General features: G+C 45.7%; 1 protein-coding gene across 5 annotated transcripts in view; it reads right to left on the reverse strand.

Moving 5' to 3' along the window:
* The window catches only part of LOC116974125 (F-box-like/WD repeat-containing protein TBL1XR1), a 211,660-nt gene that overhangs the window by 7,723 nt on the left and 180,214 nt on the right, over nucleotides 1-23,723 (reverse strand). For all 5 annotated transcript variants that reach the window (XM_033022282.1, XM_033022284.1, XM_033022285.1 and 2 more), the window contains 10 exons: nucleotides 21,619-21,764; nucleotides 16,483-16,786; nucleotides 14,858-14,990; nucleotides 8,055-8,196; nucleotides 6,140-6,203; nucleotides 5,956-6,053; nucleotides 4,767-4,827; nucleotides 2,839-2,960; nucleotides 1,918-1,992; nucleotides 524-651 (listed from right to left, as the gene is read on the reverse strand). In XM_033022282.1, coding sequence (XP_032878173.1) covers nucleotides 524-651; nucleotides 1,918-1,992; nucleotides 2,839-2,960; nucleotides 4,767-4,827; nucleotides 5,956-6,053; nucleotides 6,140-6,203; nucleotides 8,055-8,196; nucleotides 14,858-14,990; nucleotides 16,483-16,786; nucleotides 21,619-21,764 — 1,273 coding nt within the window. The remainder of the gene's footprint in view (nucleotides 1-523; nucleotides 652-1,917; nucleotides 1,993-2,838; nucleotides 2,961-4,766; nucleotides 4,828-5,955; nucleotides 6,054-6,139; nucleotides 6,204-8,054; nucleotides 8,197-14,857; nucleotides 14,991-16,482; nucleotides 16,787-21,618; nucleotides 21,765-23,723) is intronic.

Consider the following 23,723-nt stretch of genomic DNA (forward strand, 5'->3'; position numbering starts at 1 on the left):
CGGGACTGTCATATGTTGATGGAATGGAGCGGCTGGGCTTGTACACTCTGGAGTTTAGAAGGATGAGAGGGTATCTTATTGAAACATATAAGATTATTAAGGGATTGGACACGCTAGAGGCAGGAAACATGTTCCCGATGTTGGGGGAGTCCAGAACCAGGGGCCACAGTTTAAGAATAAGGGGTAGGCCATTTAGAACGGAGATAAGGAAAAACCTTTTTACCCAGAGAGTTGTGAATCTGTGCCAATTCTCTGGATGCTTTCAAGAGAGAGTAAGATAGAGCTCTTAAAGATAGCGGAGTAAAGGGATATGGGGAGTAGACAGGAACGGGGTACTGATTGTGGATGATCAACCATGATCACAGTGAATGGCGGTGCTGGCTTGAAGGGTCTTTTGTCTATTGTCTATGACATTGTTGATGTACAGTTTAAGTCCTAATTCTGTAGAGTAAAGAAAGTCCTAAGGACTGCTGGGGTGGTTTGAGTTTGTAACACAAGCGCTGTTTAGAGGAGTCAGTGTTACCTGGCTAACATGATGTAAGAGTTGGGGTTGTTGGTGCCGGGCCCAGTGGGACTCCACTTGATGGTGTAGATCTCCTTGTTGTGGGCTTGGAGATCATGCACACAGGCATCCTGCTTCATGTTCCAAATCTGTGTAAGAACAAAGCACCAACAGTGAAGCAGTTATTGTGGCATCCACTGCAGATGAAGAACATTGCACAAAATTACCAGGATTCCACATCATCTGCACTAGAGGTGAATTCAAGATAAAACCTAAGGGCTGACTGCGCACAGAAACTATTCTCAACTGCTGGTTACATTATCAATACTCAAGTGAAAAGATGCTGGATTATCCATGTGCCTCGATGCCGTTATTTGTGCTGTCTATTGTTAAGTCGATTCACTCTGGTTTAGGTTTATTATTGCCACGTGTACTGAGGTACATTGAAAAGCTTTGCTATCCCAAACAGATCAGATATTATATATATATATAAGCCAAACTCAAGTACAATAGGTAGTGCAATGGGGAAGATACAGAGCACAGGATATATTTCTCAGCACTTCAGTTCCATGGACAAAGTCCAATGACAGTACCCCAGCTTATGGAAGGACTGTTCAGAAGTCTGATAACTGAGGGGAAGATACTGTTCCTAAGTCTGGTGGTGCGCACTTTCAAGCTTCTGTACGTCTGCAACAGGCCACAAGGGGGACCTATACCAATTGTCAGCATTGCCATTTGACATCGAGGAGCAGCAACCTTGTGTCACCTTCAATATGGACACTAAACTGAATCAGGATAAATTCCCAACACCTAAATGGCATTAAAATATTTCCAAATGCAATGTATTCACATTTATTTCTAAAAAAAGGTAGCAGTCAATCGAATAATAAAAAGGCATGGTCACTTAGTTCTGTTATTCTCAGCTGGTTTTGACTTTAATCCATAAAAGTGTCAGTTCTCTCATTTCTGTTGCTTTTTTCATTTAAATGAATCTTAAATTATAACACCAAAAGTAGGAAATGTGTGCAATTAGAGTCTTAAGAAGTGAACAACACTGAACACTCAAGTGAGTTATGAGGGACAGGGTTTGACAAAGTTCCATACACACACTGCTGTGATGAGCGAGATGTCACACCTGCATGCGATAGACCGACAATCATTGACAGAGGTGAACGTCCTCGTATCAAACCTGATGCAGGCTGGTGGGGATCAGGTGCATGCCTCTACTTCAGGTGGCATATGGTTTTAAGAGAAGGAGCATGGGATAATGGACAAAAGCCTTTCTGTCTCACTCCATGCTTCAGGCTTTTGGGGGTGAAATGGTTGGAAGCTCCCAGTATGTTTTAAGTGAAACACAGTTGATGCTCACATTTCCATTCTCACAAGGGATTGGACCCATAATTACGTTGTCCTACCTTCAGTGTCATGTCATCTGAGCAAGATGCAAGTAACATGCCAGATGGGTCCCACTTGATTGCATTGACTTCATTCTGAAATGTAAAAAGAAGCACATCAGCCCCCTATGCTGATAAAATATGTTAAAAATCCTGATGTGTTGCCTTGCTTTTGTAGGTACCAGTTTGTTACATTGCAGCTTCAAAACCCATGGCTTAATTCATAAATGCTGGATGCAACCCAAAACTTTATTTTCTTTCTCCTGTACTATTTTCTCTTTCCTTGCAACTCAGTTCTCCTAGGATCACTTTTTGTTTCTTTTTTTCAATCAATATTCTTTTATTTATTTCCTTTCAAAATTTGCTCAGGAAATATGCTTTCCTGTACTTTTATTGTTTTACCATGACATCTCTTTGGTCAAGAGCATTTAATTGTCTTATGTGCTGCCAATGGAACAACGAAATTCCTGCTTGCTGCAACATAACAGGCCTGTAAACACAGTACTCAATATAATAAACAAAAATACAATAAATTAATAACCCCAATACTAGTGCAACAAAAAAAAGCCTCAGTAGACAGTCCACAGTTGCTGAGGTTAGTGTTGTGCAGTGTTCAAGAACCTGATGGTTGCTGGGATGAAGCTGTTCTTGAACCTGGAGGTCACGGTTTTCAGGCTCCTGTACCTTCGTCCCGATGGCTAGCCAGATGAGAGCGTGGCCAGCGTAGTGTGGGTCTTTGATGATGCTGGCTGCCTTTTTGAGGCAGCGCCTCCTGTAGATCCCTTCGATGGTGGGGAGGTCAGTACCTGTGATGGACCTTCGATGGTGGGGAGGTCAGTACCTGTGATGGACCGGGCAGTGTCCCATGTTCCACATTATAGCATATAACATGTTCCGTACACAATACAGAATATTGTCAGTGGGTTTTGCGTCTGTACTCACGGTGTGCCCCTGGAATGTCTTGACAGGACGGTCACAACCCAGCCTGCAGACGTGAATGCACATGTCCGTGCTGCAGGATGCAAATGCAGTGTTGTTTTGCCAATCCACATCCAAGGCAGGGGCTGCAAAGAACAAATCACTCCCCCGTTAGCCACAAGCTCTAAAGTAGGCGGCCAAAATCAATAACACAGAACAAACACAATCTCGGGGATCAAGGGGAACACAGTTTTTTGTTTTAAATGAAGAAACCAGGAGCTGCAAGAAGCTGGTTTACAAAACAAAAGCATTTTTTAACGGCTTTTTTAGAGCAGGCTTTGAAAATATTCAGCTCCTCTGCTGCCAACATCAGGCCTTGAAAAGCAGCTGCATTCATAGTGCAGGTGTTTCTAACTTGGAAGTCCAGCGGGCAGAGTTGACAAGTAGGAGTTTACCACTGATTTTACTTCCTGCCAAAAACTTGCTTAGCTGACCGTGCTAACCCCCAGTTTAGTTTAGATTTACGGCAAGGAAACTGGTTCTGAGTCCACAACAACCATCGATCATCCGTTCACTTTAGAATCATAGTCATACAGCATAGAAACAGATCCTTCAGCCCAACTCGCCCATGCCGATCACAATGCCCCATCTACACTAGTGCCAGCTGTTTGGCCCATATCCCTCTAAACCTTTCCTCTCCATGTACTTGTCCAAATGTCTTTTAAACGTAATCAGGCACGGAAATCGCTATCAAAATATGGAGGGGACAGGGGGGACACAATTTCTTGGCGGCCGCGCGTGCATGCACACACGTACACTCACACGCACACGCCAGGCTTCGGAGGCTCAATCCATCGCTAAATGCAGCTCAACTGTGCCTGTCTCGCCGGGTGAACCTACAGCCCTGCCTGGACTGACAGGACACCACGCTGGCTGTAAACCTGGGCCATATTTCCCGCAAGTCCAGGCAGGGCTGTAGGTTAACCTGGCGGGACAGGCACGAGTTGAGCTGGGTTTAGCGCTACTTCTCTGCGATGACTGTGGGCCTGGGGGTACATCTCCCGTCTGACTCCCGACGTCTCTGGCAACCTCCGGGCGTGGGGGCACTCGGGTGGGGACGGGGATAGTCCAGTGCCGGTTCGGCAGCAATTGCAGCGCCGGAGAGCCGGGATCGATCCTGGCTGCGGATGAGGCGCAGGTCTGTGTCCAGGGCTGCCGAGAGTGTTTTGGCACGTCTCCCTCCTCCAATCACCGCGCTCTATCCTCAGTCCCACCCCCCCCCCCCTCTGACCGACATCTCCTTCAATGATCGCGCTGAATCATCATGTCCTGCCCACATTGCCTGCTGACCGATGCCTCTCTCGTCCAATCGGCGCCCTCGATCAGCAGTCCCACCCCCACTGTCTCGCGGAAAGCGGAGAATTCACCGGGTTTTAAATTCTGGATTACAAAGAATGGGGGGGATCGTTCCCCACCTCTCAAAACTGGGGGGGACGGACGCGTCCCCCTTGACCCCCCAGGGATTTCCGCCCCTGAATGTAGTTCTATGTTTTCCACTTTCTCATCCACTCTCCACATACGAGGGGAAATGTTACAGATGCCAATTACTGGGGGCTGTTCCAGGGAGGTGCTGGAGAGGGCATGGGAGAATAACTTCCCCAGAGTGGGCAGACCTTGCTGAAATCTCACAGCAGAGCCGACAGAGGACTGTCCATTCCCTCCACAGATGCTGCCTGAGTTCCTCTCAGTATTTTGTGTTTAATTAGATGCTACTTTAGTTACGGACATAGAGTCACACAGCATGAAAACAAGCCCTTCAGCCCAACCCGTCTATACAGACACAGATGCCCAATCTAAGGCACCAAGTGCTTGGCCCGCTGAGGTCCTCCAACTTTGTATATTTTGAGTAACGCTAACTGACTGTTATTATATATAAAACTATTCATTTTTACCTGAATGAAATGGAAACTGTTGCTTAGCTTCGCCTGTATGAGCATCCCAAATTATTGTCGTCTGCGGAGAGAGAAAAAACAAAATGACAAACTGGTCTCTTGTCTAGAGGAAGGAGAGCTGCCAACTCCCAGCCTGCTGGCTGCTTCCTCCTTTAAATGTTGCAGATAATCGTTGGAGATTTCACCGCTTCTGTTTCTGCCCGAATCTTGGTTCTTGGTTCTTGGTTTCTTGGTCCTCCAAAATATTCCAAATGGAATTTAAACTGGAGGTGGTGAAGGGAGGGCTTAAGCCAGAAAGGGTTATTGGGAAGAAAGAGCTACTTTAAATTTAGTTGCATCTGGTTGGGTAACTATATTTGGGTGGAGATTATTCCATGCTTTAATTGTGCGGGGGAAGAACGAATTGCTGTACACATCTGTCTTTGTAGCTGGGATCACAAATTGGATCGAATGCCCTCGTCTGCTCCTAATTGGTTTCGGTTTGGTGTAGGTCTTGTAATCTATGTCGAGCTGACCATTTAACATTTTGTAAAAACAGGTCAAACGGTGAGCTTCACGTCTGTCTTGGAGAGGGCTCCACCCCAGAGAATTCAGAAGTTTGGTGACACTCGCTTCTCTCTCATAGGTGTTAGTAACAAATCGAGCTGCCTGTCTTTGGACACGTTCGATGGAAGAAATGTTTTTGTTTGTGTATGGGTCCCATGCTGCAACTGCTTAGTCCAAATGAGGTCTAACGAGGGTAAAGTATAGCTTCTCCTTGACAGAAGTTGAACAATGATGAAAGTTGCACCTCAGAAAGTTTAGGACACCTGTTGCTTTCACCGTTGCATGATGAGTCTGACCATTCCAACGCAGATCATTCTGCAATTTGATGCCAAGATACTTGGTTTGTTTGGATTCTTCAAGGGTGGTACCAAGTACCACCCTCCTCACCATGAGGGACCAGCTCAGCTGCATCAGCTGGGGAACTCCCCCGGTGTCCGCACTGCGATCGCTACATGTGGCTGAGGAAGAGAATACTTACTGTCGATCTTCGGAGGTCCACCCGCCTGTGACCAAGTCACAGGTTCACCAGCAGTGGCTGAGATGATGGTTGTCCTCTCACACAATAACCAGCTGCCTGCACAGTGGGGCATGCGGGGCAAACACCAGCCCTTGTGTTCCTGAAAACACTCCTATAGCATCTCACCTTGTCAACACCCGCACTGAGAATGTAGTTTCCCTTCTTGTTCCATTTTAAAGCAAATATGGGCCCTTTGTGTTGTCCCAGGGTGCTCGCAAGGTTGCCTGAGACAAAGAAACATTCCAGGTTATTGGTAACATTAGATCGGACATTTTATGAACCAATAGGTGCCTAGTAAATCATAACCTACCATCCTTTGTCCATATCCTTGCAAATCCATCGTATGATCCCGTGGCCAGAAGCGTTCCATCACTCTGGAAAAAGTAATCACCAACATCTCAGCTCCTCTCCTGAAAAGACTAACAACTTGCACTCGATAAATGTCTTCAGCATGATGGGTGCAAAATGGAAAATAGATGGTGGAAACAGGGAGGGGAACTGAAGGTGTAACCAGGAGGACAAGTTGAGAGGTAGACTGTGAAGTGAGCAGGGAGAAAGCAAGGTGGAGGGTGATCTAGAGACAGAGAGACATCCGACTGGTCTGCCAAAACAAGATACAGTGCAAACGTGTCTAAACCATGTATGTTTCTGTGCATTTTGACGACAGAGAACAGGGGGAGTCCAACATGAGAGGACGCTGAAGGGGCAGGTTTGGATTAGTTGGGATTTACATAACGTGGAATTCAACATGTTAGAAAGACAATAAAGAAGATGGAGACTGGAGTTAAGTGGGCAATGGGAAATTGGTCAATGTGGCGATCTAACGTGTGAAGGCATCTCAGGTCTGCCACACACAGTGGTCATGGAAGGTGCTACACAACACTAGCTTCTTTCTCTATTCCTTCCGTGCTGGAGAGAGGTTGGAATTAAGGGCACCAGATTTTCTTTTGAAGATGAAGGATTTGATGTTAGTCTTGCCAAGGTTATTTCTATCATTAGTATTGTTGTGAATTGGAGCCAGGCTTTGGATGGAGCTGGGAATGTGATGGTGTAAAATCAGAAGAGTGAATTAGAGCGTGTGGATACAATGGAGCAGGAAGTGAGTTCCTGTGTATCAGGAGAGCTGGCCCAGTGGGGGAGGGGTGTAGTAAGGCTCAGGTCACGCTGGCAGTACCGTGTGACACCCCTGGCCATGCCACTGCATGCTATCTCCCCACTCAGCTCAGCATTTAATCGTGAACCCGCCGAAACAGCCAAATCCCATTTGTTCCATTGTCGATACAATTAGTAATTAAACACTCTTGAAATTCAGGTCCATTTGTTTGCAAGTTGTTGCCAAGTTTTCTCACACCACACTGAGAAACCACACTAATAATGCTGTCAGTGTCTCTGCTGCAGCGTTCAGTTCTGGAAACATGCCAGATGACATCATTGTTGCCGCTGTAGAGTATGGGCGTGGGCTGTAGTGAGTACGTACACGACTGGTGAGTGGGGCAGCCAGGAGCTTTACTCCAAGCAGGAAAACATAACTGAACACAGTAATGTGTAGTGTTGATGCACCAGGACTCACATGCTGGCAGACAGCGCACAGCATCACAGTCAGCTTGCAGTCGGTGCAGCTGGTATTGTCTTCTCTGCTTGTCCTAAATGCCCTTCAAACCTCATCAGTAAAAGTAAAGCACAGAATTCTCTCTTAAGCATCGACAACAGACCCAAAAGATATGAAAACCAATGTAATTGGAATCAGATTATTAACACCAGGAAACATTTGCTTTTAAACCAACGAATGCCCGTTTCAAAATTCAATGCCTGCGATACATTTTTGAGCTAACAACGATAGTTTGCTCTGCTGACTGGGAAGGAGCTTTAGGAGAGTAAGATGCCAAGAGTTAGGGCATTAGGAAGTGGTTGTTCACTAGATCTGAACGCTACAGGGCTTTACATGAAAGCTGCATTCCACACAGCTTCATACAAAGAATGTCTGAAGAAATCTTGCCAAAGCAAGACATTTCTTTGTGATTGAATGTTTTTAACACTGTAATACAAATGACACAATGCACTGTTTGTAACTCATTAACGTACAAAGGCTACTTATTTAAGAGCATTACTTTTGACTCCGAATGGAATTCTTTTGAAAATGAAAGATTGAGTTAATGGTTAATAGGTTTTAATTACAATGAGTAACACAAGGGTCACAAATTGATTTTATAACCATGGAAGCTTACATTCCAGTCGAGTGATGTGACGTCCTTGTTACTGGGCACGTCTTGGCCGCCCTCTCGGATACAGTGCCGCAGCACTAACTGAGTCGGTCCACCGTTGCTGTTCTCATTCAGGTTCCAGATTCGTGCAGTTGAGTCTCCAGAACTGGAAATATGACAATTTATTTGTTTAGAGTTTACAAAGTTTCACATTTAATCCCCCTTTTTTTTTTTAAAATCGTTGCTGCTTCTAACTCTGGAGCAAGACATCAGACATGAATCTTAAAGGCACCAATTTGTGAGAATAGGCCGGGGAATGATGCCTCGAGGTGAATATTGTGCAAACAGTAACCATCCATCCTCATCCTTTCTCTGTGTGTAACACAACATGGCTGGCCACGGCATCCTCTTCCACTGCATCACTCACCCCGACACACACCCGCCTACCTACTTCTTACATTATATAAGGTACAAATAAAAAATGCTGGAAACACTCAGCAGGTCAAGCAGCTCAAAAAATCCAGAGGGTCAAACAACCTTCTTTTGTAACGCCTTTTAATCCAAACAAGGAATACTTCTTTTCACAGAGTAGACACAATTCCACAGATGCTGGAACCTTGAGCAGAAAAACACAGCGCTGGAGTAGCTCAGCAGGTCAGGCAGCATCTATGGAGAACATGGATAGATGACGTTTCCAGTTGAGATCCTTCTTCAGTCCCTTTGGCTGAAGAAGGTTCCCAACCCCAAGCGTCAGCTGTCCATGTTCTCCATTGATGCTGGTCGAGTTACTGCAGCACTTTGTAGTGTTTCGGTTTCGGCCAGAAACGTCGCCTATTTCCTTCGCTCCATAGATGCTGCTGCACCCGATGAGTTTCCCCAGCAATTTTGTGTACCTTCGATATTCCAGCATCTGGAGTTCCCTTTTGAGCACTTTGTACCTTGTTCTTTCCACAGATGCTGCCTGACCTGTTGAGTTCCTTCGATCTCCAGTTTATTGATCTGCATCTTATCTGTCCAGTTACAGGCTGACATCACTGCTGTCTTCCTTTCCAGAATTCCTGCCTCGCAACCATCTTGGCAACATTATTGGAGAGCAAAGTGCCATCTCCACATTCAGCTTCACCTCACCTCGACCACGCTCAACGCCTTCAACGTCTGGGAAATGATATTCTGCTAAACCCTTATCCTGTATGTCATGAACATGAAATGTATGGAAGCATAGGACAGTACAGCACAAGAACAGGCCCTTTGACCCACAATGTCTGTCCTGAACATGAAACAATTGGGAGGACAGAAGCCATTATCTTGCCACAAACTCCCTTCACTAAACACTACTCCATTCTCCTCTTTAGCTATTCTCTGATGCCAGTAATGTTTAAGACACAGGGGACGGCAGATTCTGCAGCAACAGTCTATTTTTAATCTTGCTTTCTTCTTCAAATTCAGGATGTGCTTCCAACCACATCTTTGGGATATCACTGAGGTCCCCGAGTAATAGCCCTGTCCCACGGTACGAGTTCATTCCAAGAGCTCTCCCGAGTTTAAAAAAAATCCAACTCGTGGTAAGCACGGAGAATGAACGTAGCGGGTACGTCGGAGCTCGGGGACGTCTCTTAGCTGCTCGTATCGCTAACGGCAGGTACTCGGGAAGACTCGCTAACGGCAGGTAAGCACGGGAAGACTCGTGAAGATTTTTCAACATGTTAAAAAATGTCCACGAGAGCCCCGAGTACAGACGAGTGGCCATTACCATAAATCTCCAAGTTCGAATCAGAGCAAACTCGGGAGAGCTCTTGGAATGAACTCGTACCGTGGGACAGGACTTTTACAAGTCGTAAATCACCAACCCTCCTCCTGTCTTATAACATTGTCTATCAAACATTGTCTCTGGGATGTGAGGACCCTTAGTTACATGTATCACGTCACCAACTCTACTCCGTCTTATACATTGCCCATGCTTGGTTTAGCACGGTTCTGACTTCTCTTGTGCAAGCTTCCATCAACGTCCGCTCTCTCTGAGTGTGACGTTCACACCCATGCACGTAGCTCACACTCAGTCCTGTCCATCTGTCAGCCCAGTCCTCACTGACTCAAACTCGCTCCTGGGATGCAGGATTTTAAAATGCCCATTCTTATAGTGGGGACAATACATCTGCTTGCCCTTGCCTCTCCCTAATCTTGTCGAGCTCACCACTCCCCGAGATGTCCGTGTTCCCTCAGTTCATCCTCAATTCTGAACCATCCCTTGCTGGTTTCTGGAATTCCCTACCTCATCTCATCCTTTCTCCATTTAATTCACTCCTTAAAAGCATTCTCTTCGAGCAAGCGAGCGAGCTTTTGGCCACTGCCCCAGTATTTCATTCTGTGGTTGGGTATCACACTGTACTTTAATGTGTTAATGCGCTGTTCCAAGGGTGATGTATAAATGCAGGAGTGCTCTGTGCCACCAGGTGGCGAGCTTGTGCCACCAGGTGGCGAACTTGTGCCATCTCTGTTCCACACTGAATCACTGATCTGTTTTCACCACAAAGTCAATCTTACCCTTTGACTATATAAACAAGACGAAAATAATGCCACATATTCAACCAAGTATATGGTTCAATGAAATTAAGATATATATGCAAAATTGTCAACGCAGAACATCATTGAAGCTAAATGTTCAAAAGTTGAAGCTAAATGTTCAAATGTGCCATCATTAATACGTGACCAGCTTAATACAAGTTTCACTTTCTCTAATCTGTGAAATTTGGTCTGAATGGACTCTGGGTTCTTAATTTTAGAAACATACAAGAAACATAGAAAATAGGTACAGGAGGAGGCCATTCAGCCCTTTGAGCCAGCACGGCCATTCATTGTGATCATGGCTGATTGTCCCCAATCAATAACCCATGCCTGCCTTCTCCCTATATTCCTTGATTCCACTAGCCCATAGAGCTCTATCTAACTCTCTCTTAAATCCATCCAGTGATTTGGTCTCCACTGCCCTCTGTGGCAGGGAATTCCACAAATTCACAACTCTCTGCGTGAAAAAGTTTTTTTGGACCAGTCATAAATGGCCTCCCCTTTATTCTAAGACTGTGGCCCAAAAAGATGAAAAATGTCCATGAATCTCTTAACCTGAGCATGTTTATGTCCATGAATCTCTTAACCTGAGCATGTTCTTTGTTGCAACCGTAAATTGCCCTGCGAGATGCATTAATCACTTCATTCCTTTGGCGTGTGAGAATTTAAAGCTATTCCTACTCACCACTAAGTTGTATTGGTAGCTGGGAGAGTGATCCCTACTGTTGACGAGCTAGGAGTCCTAGCGATAGTGGTGATACCTATATGCGATAGACATATACAGTTGGCGCTCTAACTCTATGGGGTTTAAGCGGAAATGTCCATAAAATGTCCCCAATTATACATACAATATAATCAGTCTGGAAATGACACCAAACAGAAAATCTCCTGCCGCCTCACAACGTGCGATGCTTGGTGAAATACAGCTGAATGAAGTATCGACGGTAGTCCTTACTGGGGGCCAATTAGCAAAGCTAACCTCTCATCTGATGGCTCGTCGATACGGGAGGGTTGTATTTGAAAGAAGGGCCAGGAAGAAACAGCCTGACCACTCAACAATGTTCCTTATTGTAGCTGTAGGTTCTGGAGGAGGTGTCACCTATCCTCACTGACTGAGGACTGTTGATGCTAAAAACAGTGGTAGAGGGAGTGAAGATACCTCGGTCCCGGAGTTTGGAGATAATAGCCACCCCATCCCTGCTTAGCACATACAGGTATACACTGCTAAATGCATAATGTAAACCTTGAGTCTGTTCCTACTATTAACATCATTCGTGAACTGACCAAGGACACATATAGATTGGTCTACATTTCTCAATGGAATGTCCTTCAATTGTGAAGGATAGCATAGACAGAGATAGTTGCTTGGTTTGTTTCTCTTCTGTGTGACTCTATGACTCTTGGTTCAGTGTATACAAGCTTCTTCATTTGTGGCATCACCGTCAGTAGTTGGAGTAGGGCTTCGCTGCTCTTTCCTTGTATGGGCCGAGCTATAGGTAGAGATGAGGACTTTATTCCTTGGAACGCAGGAGGCTGAGTGGTGCTTATAAAAGTGTATAAGGGGGATAGATAGGGTGACGGCGCAAAGTCTTTTACCCAGGACGGGGAGTGAAAAGCCAGAGATCATAGCTTTATGGTGAGAGTGGCAAGATTTACAAGGAACCTGACGGGAAGACTTTACACAGACGGCGATGCGTGCTTGGAACCACATCTGGAAATATTGCTGCCATCTTGACAGTAGAAACACTTTGATTATTTGTATTGAGCAATGAATGTTAGGCAGGAAGTGATTCTGCAGTAATGTCCAGGTGCACCAGTTTACACGCCAATGCAGAGTGCGGTGCAACACCAGTGCATTTGCTTCATCAGAATTGGAGCTTTGATAAGATCATCAATTTATTATATTAGATAATTATCTGTCTCTATTCTGTCATCTGAGTATTTCTTGTTCTCCTCTTGTTTAGTTTAGAGGTACAGCGTTCAGTTTGTTCAGTTCGCAACCAATACACATTAACAAAACGTAGGAATTCTGCAGTGAGATAAAATGGGTTCCATTGGCAATTATTGATCACTGTGAGCTGGTCACTGGATCTGGGATGGAATTCCCCGCTGTCAGCTTTTTCCGGTAAACTCATGAAAGGATCGGTGCATCTTTCTGCTCTCTTTATTGCAGCTTTCTACAATAAACTAGGGGAGATCCCAACATCCAGGTGATATGTTCACACCCAGTGTGGTCAGTCTGTCCCTCTGTCTATTTTACTCTGTGGAATCTTTCGCCTCACTCCCCATCTGTTCCGTCACAACCTTCATCCTGTCCACCCGTACAGACAGACGGAACATCTTCACTCGGACCCTCAGACATTCCGTCTGCTCCACAACACATTCCATGTTCTCCCCGACTGTCCCCTTGATTCTTTCACCTACTTTATAATAATTGCGCCATTCTGCTCGACCTCACAGGTGACCGGGCCGAAATATCGGCTTGGACCTGTTGCTTTCACAGGCACAGCTTGACCCACTGGGGTCATCCAGCATTGTGTTAAGCCCCTGTCCCACTTAGGAGACCTAAACAGCAACCTCTGGTGACCTTGCCCGCCACCCAAAAAAAAATCAAGGTCGAGGTGACCTGCAACCTCCTACCGCCTCCCACGCATATGTTGAAAACCTTCCTCGACTATGAAGAAAACCAGCTTCGATTAAACCTGCGACTGAAAAATTATCGATTTTTAAAACAGCAACCTATTTTTAGTCGAGGCCGGTTTTAATCATGATGAGAAAATAGCAGCAACCTAGATGAAGCTTGGAGTCGACCACGCGGAAACCATTTTTGACCATTAGGGAGAGTGACCAAAACCTCCGGTGACCTCATGGAAACCTTGAGTGGCGGGCAAGGTCACCAGAGGTTGCTGTTTAGGTCTCCTAAGTGGGACAGGGGCTTTACTTCTCTCCAGATACCAGCATCTGTATTCTCTTTTGATATGAAAGTTTTTTTTCCTGTTTGTGACTTTCTTCGTTCTATTTATTTATTTATTTTGAGCGTGAGAAATTCTGTGATCAGCGTGAGAATTGTATGAAATGCGTGAGTCTCACGCTCAATGCGTGAGAGTTGGCAGCCCTGTAACCATCCATGAAGGGGACACGCTCGATTGTGGCAACTGTTGAGGGCTCTGACTGCCATTTGCTGCATTGGTCAATGGTGCTTTTATTGTCACCTGCAAATGCACAATGAAATGATTTCCTTACATACAGTCTAATGGAGTATTGCCATACCTAAGTACATCTCTGATTAGCAAAGTGTACAGAAATAGTCTACTGAGCCCACATACAAGAGGTGCCGTTTTGGCGTCATTTTCAAAGTGCAGTTTGTGCTCTAGCTGCAAAGAGCGTTGCCCGATCCAGGTAACTAGAACTTCGATAATTAAGTCGACATCAGCACCACTCCCACAAGGATGGCCCTGAAACTCTACTTCCACTCTGAAGAAGGTCCGATCCAAACGTCACCTATCATGTCCTCCAGAGATGCTGCCTGACCTGCTAAGTTACTCTAGGACTTTGTGTTCTACGCAATACAATACAATATTGTATTGTATTTCAAGGATGTATCAATGCTGCTCAAGAAAGTGCAACATCCCACGGTAATGCCTCGAAATGGAGACGGGAAATCTCCAACAGCACTGAGAACTTTGCGTCTCTTTTGTTAAATCAAAATATTTATCCAAATATTAAAATAATATTACAGTACAGTAAAAAACAAAAACAGAAACCCCCACCAATATACACAAGACAAAACGATAAAATATGAACCAACCTATCCGTACAAATCATTGTCAAGGATGAATAGAGGTGGTGCCCTAGCCGGTCCCGGAAATCCCCCAGGGCGCCCGTGGACAGAGCACGTCTAGTCCCATCTCTAGTAACCACCTGGGCATGGACCGTAACCCCCCGGAAAGAAAGGGGAAAAAAATACGGGCAAGCAGCCGCCCTCGGGCAGAGTCCCTCTTCCGCCCTGGCGCCGTGACTTGCGGTGTGGCCAGCTTGGCCAGGCCCATGGAGCAACCACCAGGACATCCTCGGCCCTACCCTCTTCCCTGCGCACAGGGTCGGGTCCCAAAGAACTTTGGTGGGAGCCCGGCCGCAGTAAAGCTTTAGACTGTAAGCGTGCACATCGAGCTATTTGATGGAGATGAAGGCAGTAATACAATCTGTGCTGCTGGTGAACCCTGGCGACCTTATTGTCACTTTTCAGACTTCAATCCAAGACTTACCCTGATGCCAGGAGATCACTGACTGGGTTCCAGGCACAGATGAACACTTCCGATTCATGACCCCTTAAGACTGTGGATTTGGTGGAAGGGATTTCAACATCGCCATCGATTTCCATGGCATCAGAGTGATTATCTAAAACAAGACATTGAAAATGTCAGCCACTTGGAAGCAATTACTTTAAATCTTACCTTGTTTAACAGTCATAAAAGTGGCCAAGCAAAAAATCATAATCTTCCTCAGTCACTGGAAAGGTAATGTTGTCCAGGTTTCTGGTGCAGCGAGGCAGAAGCTCTACCACGCAGCGCCACTGACACGATTAGTCATACATTAGTCGAACAAATAGATAAAATCTCTTCCATGTATTAACAACAGGGATCTGAGAACGCTCAAGGAACTACGCCAAAACGGTACACAATAGCGCAAACATTTTTGCACCACCTTACCTTTGTCCCGTGGTCGATCGTATAAAGTTTCGTACTCATTGATGTTATGTTTCACAATAAATTTTACATTTTTAAACTTAAAAAGTCAATATTTGAGAAAAATGTCTTCAGTCTCCAGCTATATCTTCAGCTATGACTTCACATTGCTACATTGTTGCAATCTCGACACACTCAGTCCAGCCAGGCTGCCAGCACTAGAAAGTGGGAACGGGTTGCGTTGGGACACCAGGCCTCCCGTTGGGGAAACGGGTGAGGGGTGGAATATTCCCCTGGGGAACGGGTTGCGTTGGGGACCAGGCCTCCCATGGAGGCTTTGGGTGAGTGGTGTAATATTGCGTTGGGGGGGGGGGGCAGGCCTACATATATATTACTAAAAAACTCATCTTGTTTGTTTCTATCTATCTATACGTGCGTATGTGTTCCCGGAACTACGCCAAAACGGTACACGATAGCGCTAACATTTTTGCACCATCTTACTCACAATTGTCCTGTGGTGGTTTGTGTCAAGTTTCGTTCAGATTGATGTTATATTTTACAAGTTATTAACATTTTTAGCGTTACAAAATTCAACTTTGAGAAGGATTTCTTTAAATCTGCACTGGCAGCTAGCAGCTATGACGTCATAATGGGATTATCGCCCTACCGGCTGCAATGTTGCTATCCCAGGACATTGAGTCCTTGGCAGCAAATGTCCTTCAGGGGAAGAATCTGCCAGCCTTACCCAGCACATATGTGATTGCAAAGCCTTTTAATTGCTCTCTAAAATGAAAGTTTAATGATTAGATTTGGATAACAAAAGATGGCCTTGTCGGTGACACCTACATCACATTAAAGAATGAAAAAATGTTAGTGCAATTGCATTTTTTTTAAATGAGGAAGCGCCGACATGCACAGTTGGGGGCTATTGGTGAGTGGTGGAATATTGTGTTGGGGGACCAGGACTCCCGTGTGACAGGGACCCAACGGGTCCCACTTGGTCTAGTCTAAAATAAAAATAGTAGAATTGCTATAAAAGGAGCATGCATTTCTACAACCTTCACTTCTTCATATATGGGTGCAAAGTTTTTAAGCATCTCGTTACATTAGAACATGATTGTTGGAATTAATAACAGAAATAATTCTTTAGAGTTATCAACTCAGTGCTCTAACCTTTAGCTGAATAACCCAGATGCAACACTTACTGGTGATGGTGTGTGCCCCGTTTTCTTCGCCGTTGACAGTGGCTTCTCCATTCTTTGGTGTTGCTTGCTGTGGGGTCGAGGAAGCTGCTGCTTGTTGCTGCTGTTGCTGTTGTTGCTGTTGTTGCTGCTGTTGCTGCTGTTGCTGCTGCTGCTGCTGCTGATGCTGCAGCTGTTGCTGCTGCTGTTGTTGCTGCTGTGCCAGCTTGTCTCTGAACGCCTGCTGTCGGGTCTGAACAACGTCGGGCATCACAGCGTCGATCAGAGACAGCGACTCGATCGGCCGCCCGTCAAACACCGTGCCGTCCTACATAGAGAACAGGGCGAACGTAAACAATCCTCACACAAACCCTAATTCATACAGGCCTGGATGTTGTGTTACAGTTTTACACGATGTTGGTAAGGCCACAGTTGTAGTATTGTGTACAGTTTTGGTCACCCCGCTACATATGCAATATTTGCCTCATTGAACCAGGGAGCCCTCACTGAACTGGGGCCCATCTCACTGAACTAGAAACCCCACCTCACTGAACTAGGGAGCTCTCATGGCAATGTTGAGATATGCTCAGGCAGCTCAGAGAAGAATCTCTGTTTAAATACTCATTAGATAAATTTCCTGGGCCATCAGGGAACCTGATTTGCTCTTTCATAATTGAGTGTTGGGGGTTCATTACAAGAGGACTGGAAATAGCTTCACACTGCACGATACTAAAGCCTTTCACCTCATTCTGGAAGATGCAAGGCCAGCAAGCATCTGCGTTTTGAACTTGTCACACAATTGTCACACAAGCAGAACTGAATGCATTTGCTAGCCCATCTACAACTGCCTGTTTAAACAATAAAATCAGATAAAAAGGACAATGTTGTGTCTTAAAACAACCCATTTCCGCAGGAAGGCCAATTGTAACTTGATTCTGCAGCCGAGGCAGTGACAAACCCCACCTGTATTCACAGGGGCAGAAAACATCGAGTCTCCACCCATCATGTGGCCGACAGCCTACAGAGACCACTCAGCCTCGACGCAGCAACTGAGAGCAAGATGACTGGTGGAGCTGGAGTAACTCAGCAGGTCAGGCAACATCTCTGGAGAATATGGATCGGTCACGTTTCGGGTCGGGACCCTTCACCAGACTGCGATTCTGTTGGCTGCTTTTCCGTCCGAGGCAGTGCGAAGTATAGAAGGAAAGTCTAGCCTGTGTGATGGACTGGGTTACATCCACAACTCTGCAATTTCTTGCGTTCTTGGGCAGAGCTGTTCCCAAACCAAACTGTGATGCAACCCAACAGTATGCTTTCTATGTTGCATTGGTGGAGGTTTGTGAGAGTCAGTGGAGACATGCCAGGCCGAAGTTAATATGTGCCATCCCCAGCCTCATGAAGGACTTCATGATGGTGGATGTCAGAGCCACTGGATGGTAGTGATCAAGGCATACTATCTCACTTTACATTGTCACTGGAATGATATGGCCTCCTTGAAGCAGGTAGGGACCTCCGAATGTAGTCATTACAGGCCAAAGATGTCTGTGACTACTTTCTGCCAGCTGATCCACACAAGTTCTGAGGATGACGCCGGGGACTCCATCTGGGCCAGTTGCTTTCAGCCGATTCATTCTCAGGAAGGCCAATCTTACATCTGCCACTGTAACCGTTGGCACAGACACACCTGAGACTGGCAGGGAGGTGCATTCCACCACTGAACTACTGTTCAAAGCTGTCATAGAATGCTTTGAGTACATCGGGAGGGTCTTATTTCTGCCCGCCTTCACATTTACCTATTATAGCGTGTAGGCCTTGCCACAAAATGCTGGTATTCATGTCGGGAATCCAGCTTGTTCGGAAGTTCCCTCCTGGCATCCTTAATGGCTCGGAGACAGATTTCTTGTACCGCTTGGGATCGTTTGACTTGAAAGCTGCAGATTTGTGTTTCAGCTGGGAGTGGATCTTGCGGTTCAGCCATGATTCCTGGTTGAGGAATACACGTATCTTTGTCTCTGCTACACAGTCCTCCATCCACTTGCTGATTAAGTCTGTGACAACAGTGGCATATTCACCCACCTTACCCCACAAGCAGAACATCTGAAGAATGGTCTCGACCCAAAACGTCACCCATTCCTTTTCTCCAGAGATGCTGCCTTATTCCAGCTTTTTGTGTCTATCTTCGGTTTAGACCAGCATCTGCAGTTCCTTCCTACACAGAACATCTTCAGGTCATTTTACACTGAAACTAGTTTGTAACTATTTGACATTGTCACCAGTTCATTGATTTGCAGCAGCCTGCAGAGCAGGGAACTTGTGGAAGAGTTGTATCACCAACAGGAAGAGTTGGTTTATGTACACACAGAAACCTGCAGCTGACCAGTTTCCGAATCTCGACATCGACTCCAGCTTTCACTTTGCTGCAGACACTAAATCTAGGATTAGGACATTTTCAAATCCAGTTTGTAAACAAAATGATCGCGTCCGGGTGATCGTACAGCATGGATGCTCCTTCTTCTTCTTCTTCTTCTTGCGTATGCCATGCACAGCCTAAAGTTGTCGGACAACTTGTTCTATTTGATCTTATTTGATTGTGCACGCCAGGTTGATTACATTAGTTGAAACACGGCGGACCACGTGAAGGCTACAATCTCCCACCCATGGATGCTCCTGACAAGTCCACTTGCTAGAATTATGAGTGGGAGTGCCCATTAATTCAGCACAATGTTAGTTTCTACAATGATGCACAAGATCGGTGTCTTGAGAGCAGGAACCAAGAGTAACAAAGTCCCAGACTTGAGCAAAGGGTTAAAGTTAGAGGAAGAAGTGACCACATCTCATAAAGAGGTGGCTGATGGGCAGTCTGTGCCCAGACAGGCTGCAGATACTGCAGAGCCACGTCCTCTAATGGAGGAATAAACAAGAGAACGTGCAACATTTCGTAAAGGTTTAAACACAGATTCAACTTTTACACGTAGAAAACTGCTGAGATCTGATACAAGACCCAAACTGCTGGGAATAATTCAGTGGGCCACTAATCTTACTACTGCTTACCCCAGGCATGGCTTAACTGGACCCGAGATTAATGATGGACTACGATGTAATGCTATTACTGAATTTCATTTGATACAAAAGACATAACAAGGCATATAGATCAGCCATGAATGAATGGCGGAGTAGACTTGATGGGCCAAATGGATTAATTCTGATCCTAGAATTTGTGAATTTCCAGCAGTTATGTTTAGACAGTCACATTTATCCAAAAATATTCTTAACTAGAAAACGGATTTGGATGAACTTTCTGGTTGCAGAGACTTTCCTGCAAGAATTAGTTTTGCAGATCACACATGGTACACCAATACGGTGGTTATTAAGGCAGGATTACAATAATCCACAGTGGACACCACATGAAGCAGTAAGTTGGAACATCCCTGGTCTTCCTACAGGTTTTTGAGCTCCTCACAAGGAAGTGGGCACTGCTTACTGAGTGCTGTACACCAACAAGGGCACAGCGGTAGAGTTGCTGCCTTATAGCGCTTGCTGTCTGTACGGAGGTTGTATGATCTCCCGGTGACCTGCGTGGGTTTTCTCTGAGAACTTCAATTTCCTCCCATGCTCCAAAGACTTACAGGTTTGTAGGTTTGGCTTGGTATAAATGTAAAAAATGTCCCTAGTGTAGGATAGTGTTAATGTGTGGGGATCGCTGGTCGGTGCAGACTCGGTATGCCGAAGGGCCTGTTTCCGCACTGTATCTCTAAACTAAACTAAACTAATGTTCAGGTCTGCTTTACGTGTGTTTACAGCTCCTTTGTGCTCAATTCATGCTAATGTTTCAATTTTTTCAACATCAAGTTTGAGAAGCCGATTTGATAAAAACTGAAGGATTGGTTTGGGTTTATTTGTGCAACATTATGCAAAGTTACAAAACCATGTCCATTGGCTATTTTGTCCTGTCACCAAGCCATATTTTCTCGTTGTTTTGGCGAGAAGTTAGCTAGATGTTCCTTGAAACAATGGGCATGAATCTGTGATCAGGGGTAAAACATCCTTGCAGGATACTGCAGTTTCTCCATCTGGAACTTGCTGAGAGACCCAGGCTTCCTCCAAATCAGGATCGATGTAAACAATCTCCCGTGCCAGATCACTCAGTGCATTTGCCATTGGAAGTGGTTGGGAATTAATGCAACTTCACATCCCTACATCCATGAAATCCTAATATGGTTAGTAATTGTCCTTACTTGTAAAATCTGGACCACTCGATCCTTGCCCCGACTGTCAAAAGATCTATTTGTGCTAAAGCTCTCTCATTTGGCAAATGGATGTGGCAAGTTTCATTAAATTTATGCAAACTGCTTGAAGATAATACATAGAACAAGCAAACAACCTGGTTATTTTGTTTTGCGTGTTAACATCTTTAAGGATATCCGTGCTATTTATAAAAACACGGATATGTTTTTTTCTGATGGTACAATTACATGTTTGTCAAGTACGTTGTTTAATGTTCATTTAGCAGGCTTTGCAATATGGAAGTTGCAATAGTTTTGGGAATAGCAAGTGAACAGGGAGTCTCATTTGCTGACATAAAGCCAAGGGTGGAAAGATTCCGCTTCACATTAAGGCTTCCCTCTCCCTGTGACATTGCTGGCAATGTACTGGTGTGGTCTTAGTGCAGGGCGTGAATAGAAATGTTGGGACTGCCTGGATATAATGTGAGTTATAATTATAGAGGCTGACTTGGTCAGGTCAAGGAGTTTGCAGTCAGAAACACATTTGAAAGTGAGCAGTATGCAGATGTTTAAAGGGTCATTAAGAACACTGTGGACTGTGCAATGCAGGCAGCAGCAGCAGGTCTCATTGCTGCAGGGCTGATGAGTGAGCAGGGCAGACAAGGAGTGACCAGACATCTCCTGTACATCCCCCAAGCTTCAGTCTGCGTCCCAGTGGCCTCACCAGAACGGTACGAGAGTCATGGGCAAGGAAACACAAAAGGGCTGTAAATGCTTCTTGCAAATAAAGACTTGTGTGCTAAATACATACAGATTTAAAATTAAAACTATTATTCAACACTAACAATACCCAAGAAATGTGATTGCCCCTCGTTCAAGCTCATTAATCAAAGGGAAGTTGAGAGTGGAGAGTGGGAGGGATTGCTTGTCACACTACCTCATTGATGCTGATCTCTGCCTCGACATACTGCAGTCCTTTCTGAAGGATGGAGATCAAAGCTGCAGGTGGTACGAGTGTGCCGTTGATGTTCGACTGACTGATGTGACTTTCGATTCCAAACGTGAAAGCTGAATGAGAGAAACCTGCGGAGACAGAGGAGTCACATCTTAGTCATACGTATGCAAGTTTACAGACGTCACTGCGTTTACAAAGAGCAGCGGCACACAATGTTCTACCCAGATATAATCTGGCATTATCACCAGCGTTTTTACGATGTGAACGTGTTTTTCAGATTGATGTAGAAGCATTCCATTTTCCACATTTCCTCGTGCACCCAGGACTCTCCAGTCGCTGCAGTGTTATTTCTCACAGCACGAACGTCCAACCTTTTCCATTTCACTGTGGCCGAGATGTTGGTTCTCAGCCACAATTCTTCCAGCCTCAACATAACCAACACATCCCACAGCACATGCCTGTTATCTTTGCAAATATTCACCCCGTAAAACTCTGCTGCGACATCGAAACAAAGATGTAACACCTGTCCCTATATCTCCTCCCTCAACTCCATCCTGTGACCCCAGCAGTCCCTCCAGGTGAGACAGAGGTTCCCGTGCACCTCCTCTAACCTCATCTACTGCATCCGGTGTTCCCGATGTGGCCTCCTGTACATCGGTGAGAGCAAACGTAGACTTGGCGATTGTTTCGTTGAGCACGTGTTTGGTCCGTCAAAGCCTGTTGGGTCGCCCTGTTGCTAACCATTTAAACTCCCTTATAGCGAGACACGTGTTGTCAAACAAGTGATCTTTATTAGATTAACACAAAACAGCTCTCAGAACCACAGCATGGGGCAAGTGTGTTACCAGCAGTATATATACCCCAGGGGAGACCCGTGGCCCGCTCTTCCCGCCAAACCAAGTCATGTGGCCTAACCCCCAGAGCCGAGGGTTCGCACCACGAGTGGCTAACTACCAGGGACCACCACAAGACCCCCTCCCCAGAACCGTAACTACCAGGGACCACCACAAGACCCCCCCCCCCACCCCAGGTAAGGAACCAAGCAACTGGCTGTCTCCTCATCGAGCGCGCCGACCATGTAATAGTAGCGGGTGTCGTCGGCTGTGATTTTGCAGATGTGGAACTGGGCCTGCTGGAACCACACCTGGGGCTGCGAGGTCCAGAACAATGGCAGCTTAAGTGCGACAGCGTTTTGTTGGGCCGGATCCAAAATAACAATTTTGGACTGTCGGAGTCACCCATATAGCGGGACACGTGTTGTCAAACAAGATCTTTATTAGATTAACACAGAACACCTCTCAGAACCACAACAAGGGGCAACGGTGTTACCAGCAGTATATATATATATATATACCCCATGGGAGACACGTGACCCGCTCTTCCCGCCAAACCAAGTCACGTGACCCAACCCCCAGAGCCGAGGGTGCGCACCACGAGTGGCTAACTACGAGGGACCGCCACACCCTTACCCATTCCCACACTGACCTTTCTGTCCAGGGCCTCCTCCATTGCCAGAGCGAGGCCACGTGCAAATTGGGGAAACAGCACCTCATATTTTGCTTGGGCAGTTTATAACCCAACGCTATGAACGTTGAATTTCTACCCCTCCCCAATTCCCCAACCCCCCCCTTCTCCACCTCCCCTACCTATGCCCAACGTGGTATCGTACTTATATTTCCCCCTCCCCCATATTCATTCTTCTAGCTTCATAATTGGCAACTCTTCAATCCTCTTGTCTGCATCTCTGGCCTTTGTCCAACAATCTGCCTATAATCCCCCACCCCCCCTTTATTATTTGCCAAGCCTTGTCCTGCCCCTCCTCTCTTACTGCTTTGCCCCATCAGAGTTTGTCTGAAGAAGGGTTCCCACCCAAAACATCACCTATTGATGTTCTCCAGAGATGCTGCCAGGCCTGCTGAGTTACTCCAGCACTTTGTGTCTTCCTATTTACAAACCAGCATCTGCAGTTCCTTGTCTCTCTAGAAAAGCAAGTTCCATGTGCTACTTACCACAGAATATACTATCATTCATAGCTGCACATTAAGAATCAAACACCTTCACTAATATAAGGAAACTAATGAAAGGGT

This window comes from Amblyraja radiata, chromosome 6 (assembly GCF_010909765.2).
Source record: "Amblyraja radiata isolate CabotCenter1 chromosome 6, sAmbRad1.1.pri, whole genome shotgun sequence".
In the NCBI taxonomy this organism is placed as follows: domain Eukaryota; kingdom Metazoa; phylum Chordata; class Chondrichthyes; order Rajiformes; family Rajidae; genus Amblyraja; species Amblyraja radiata.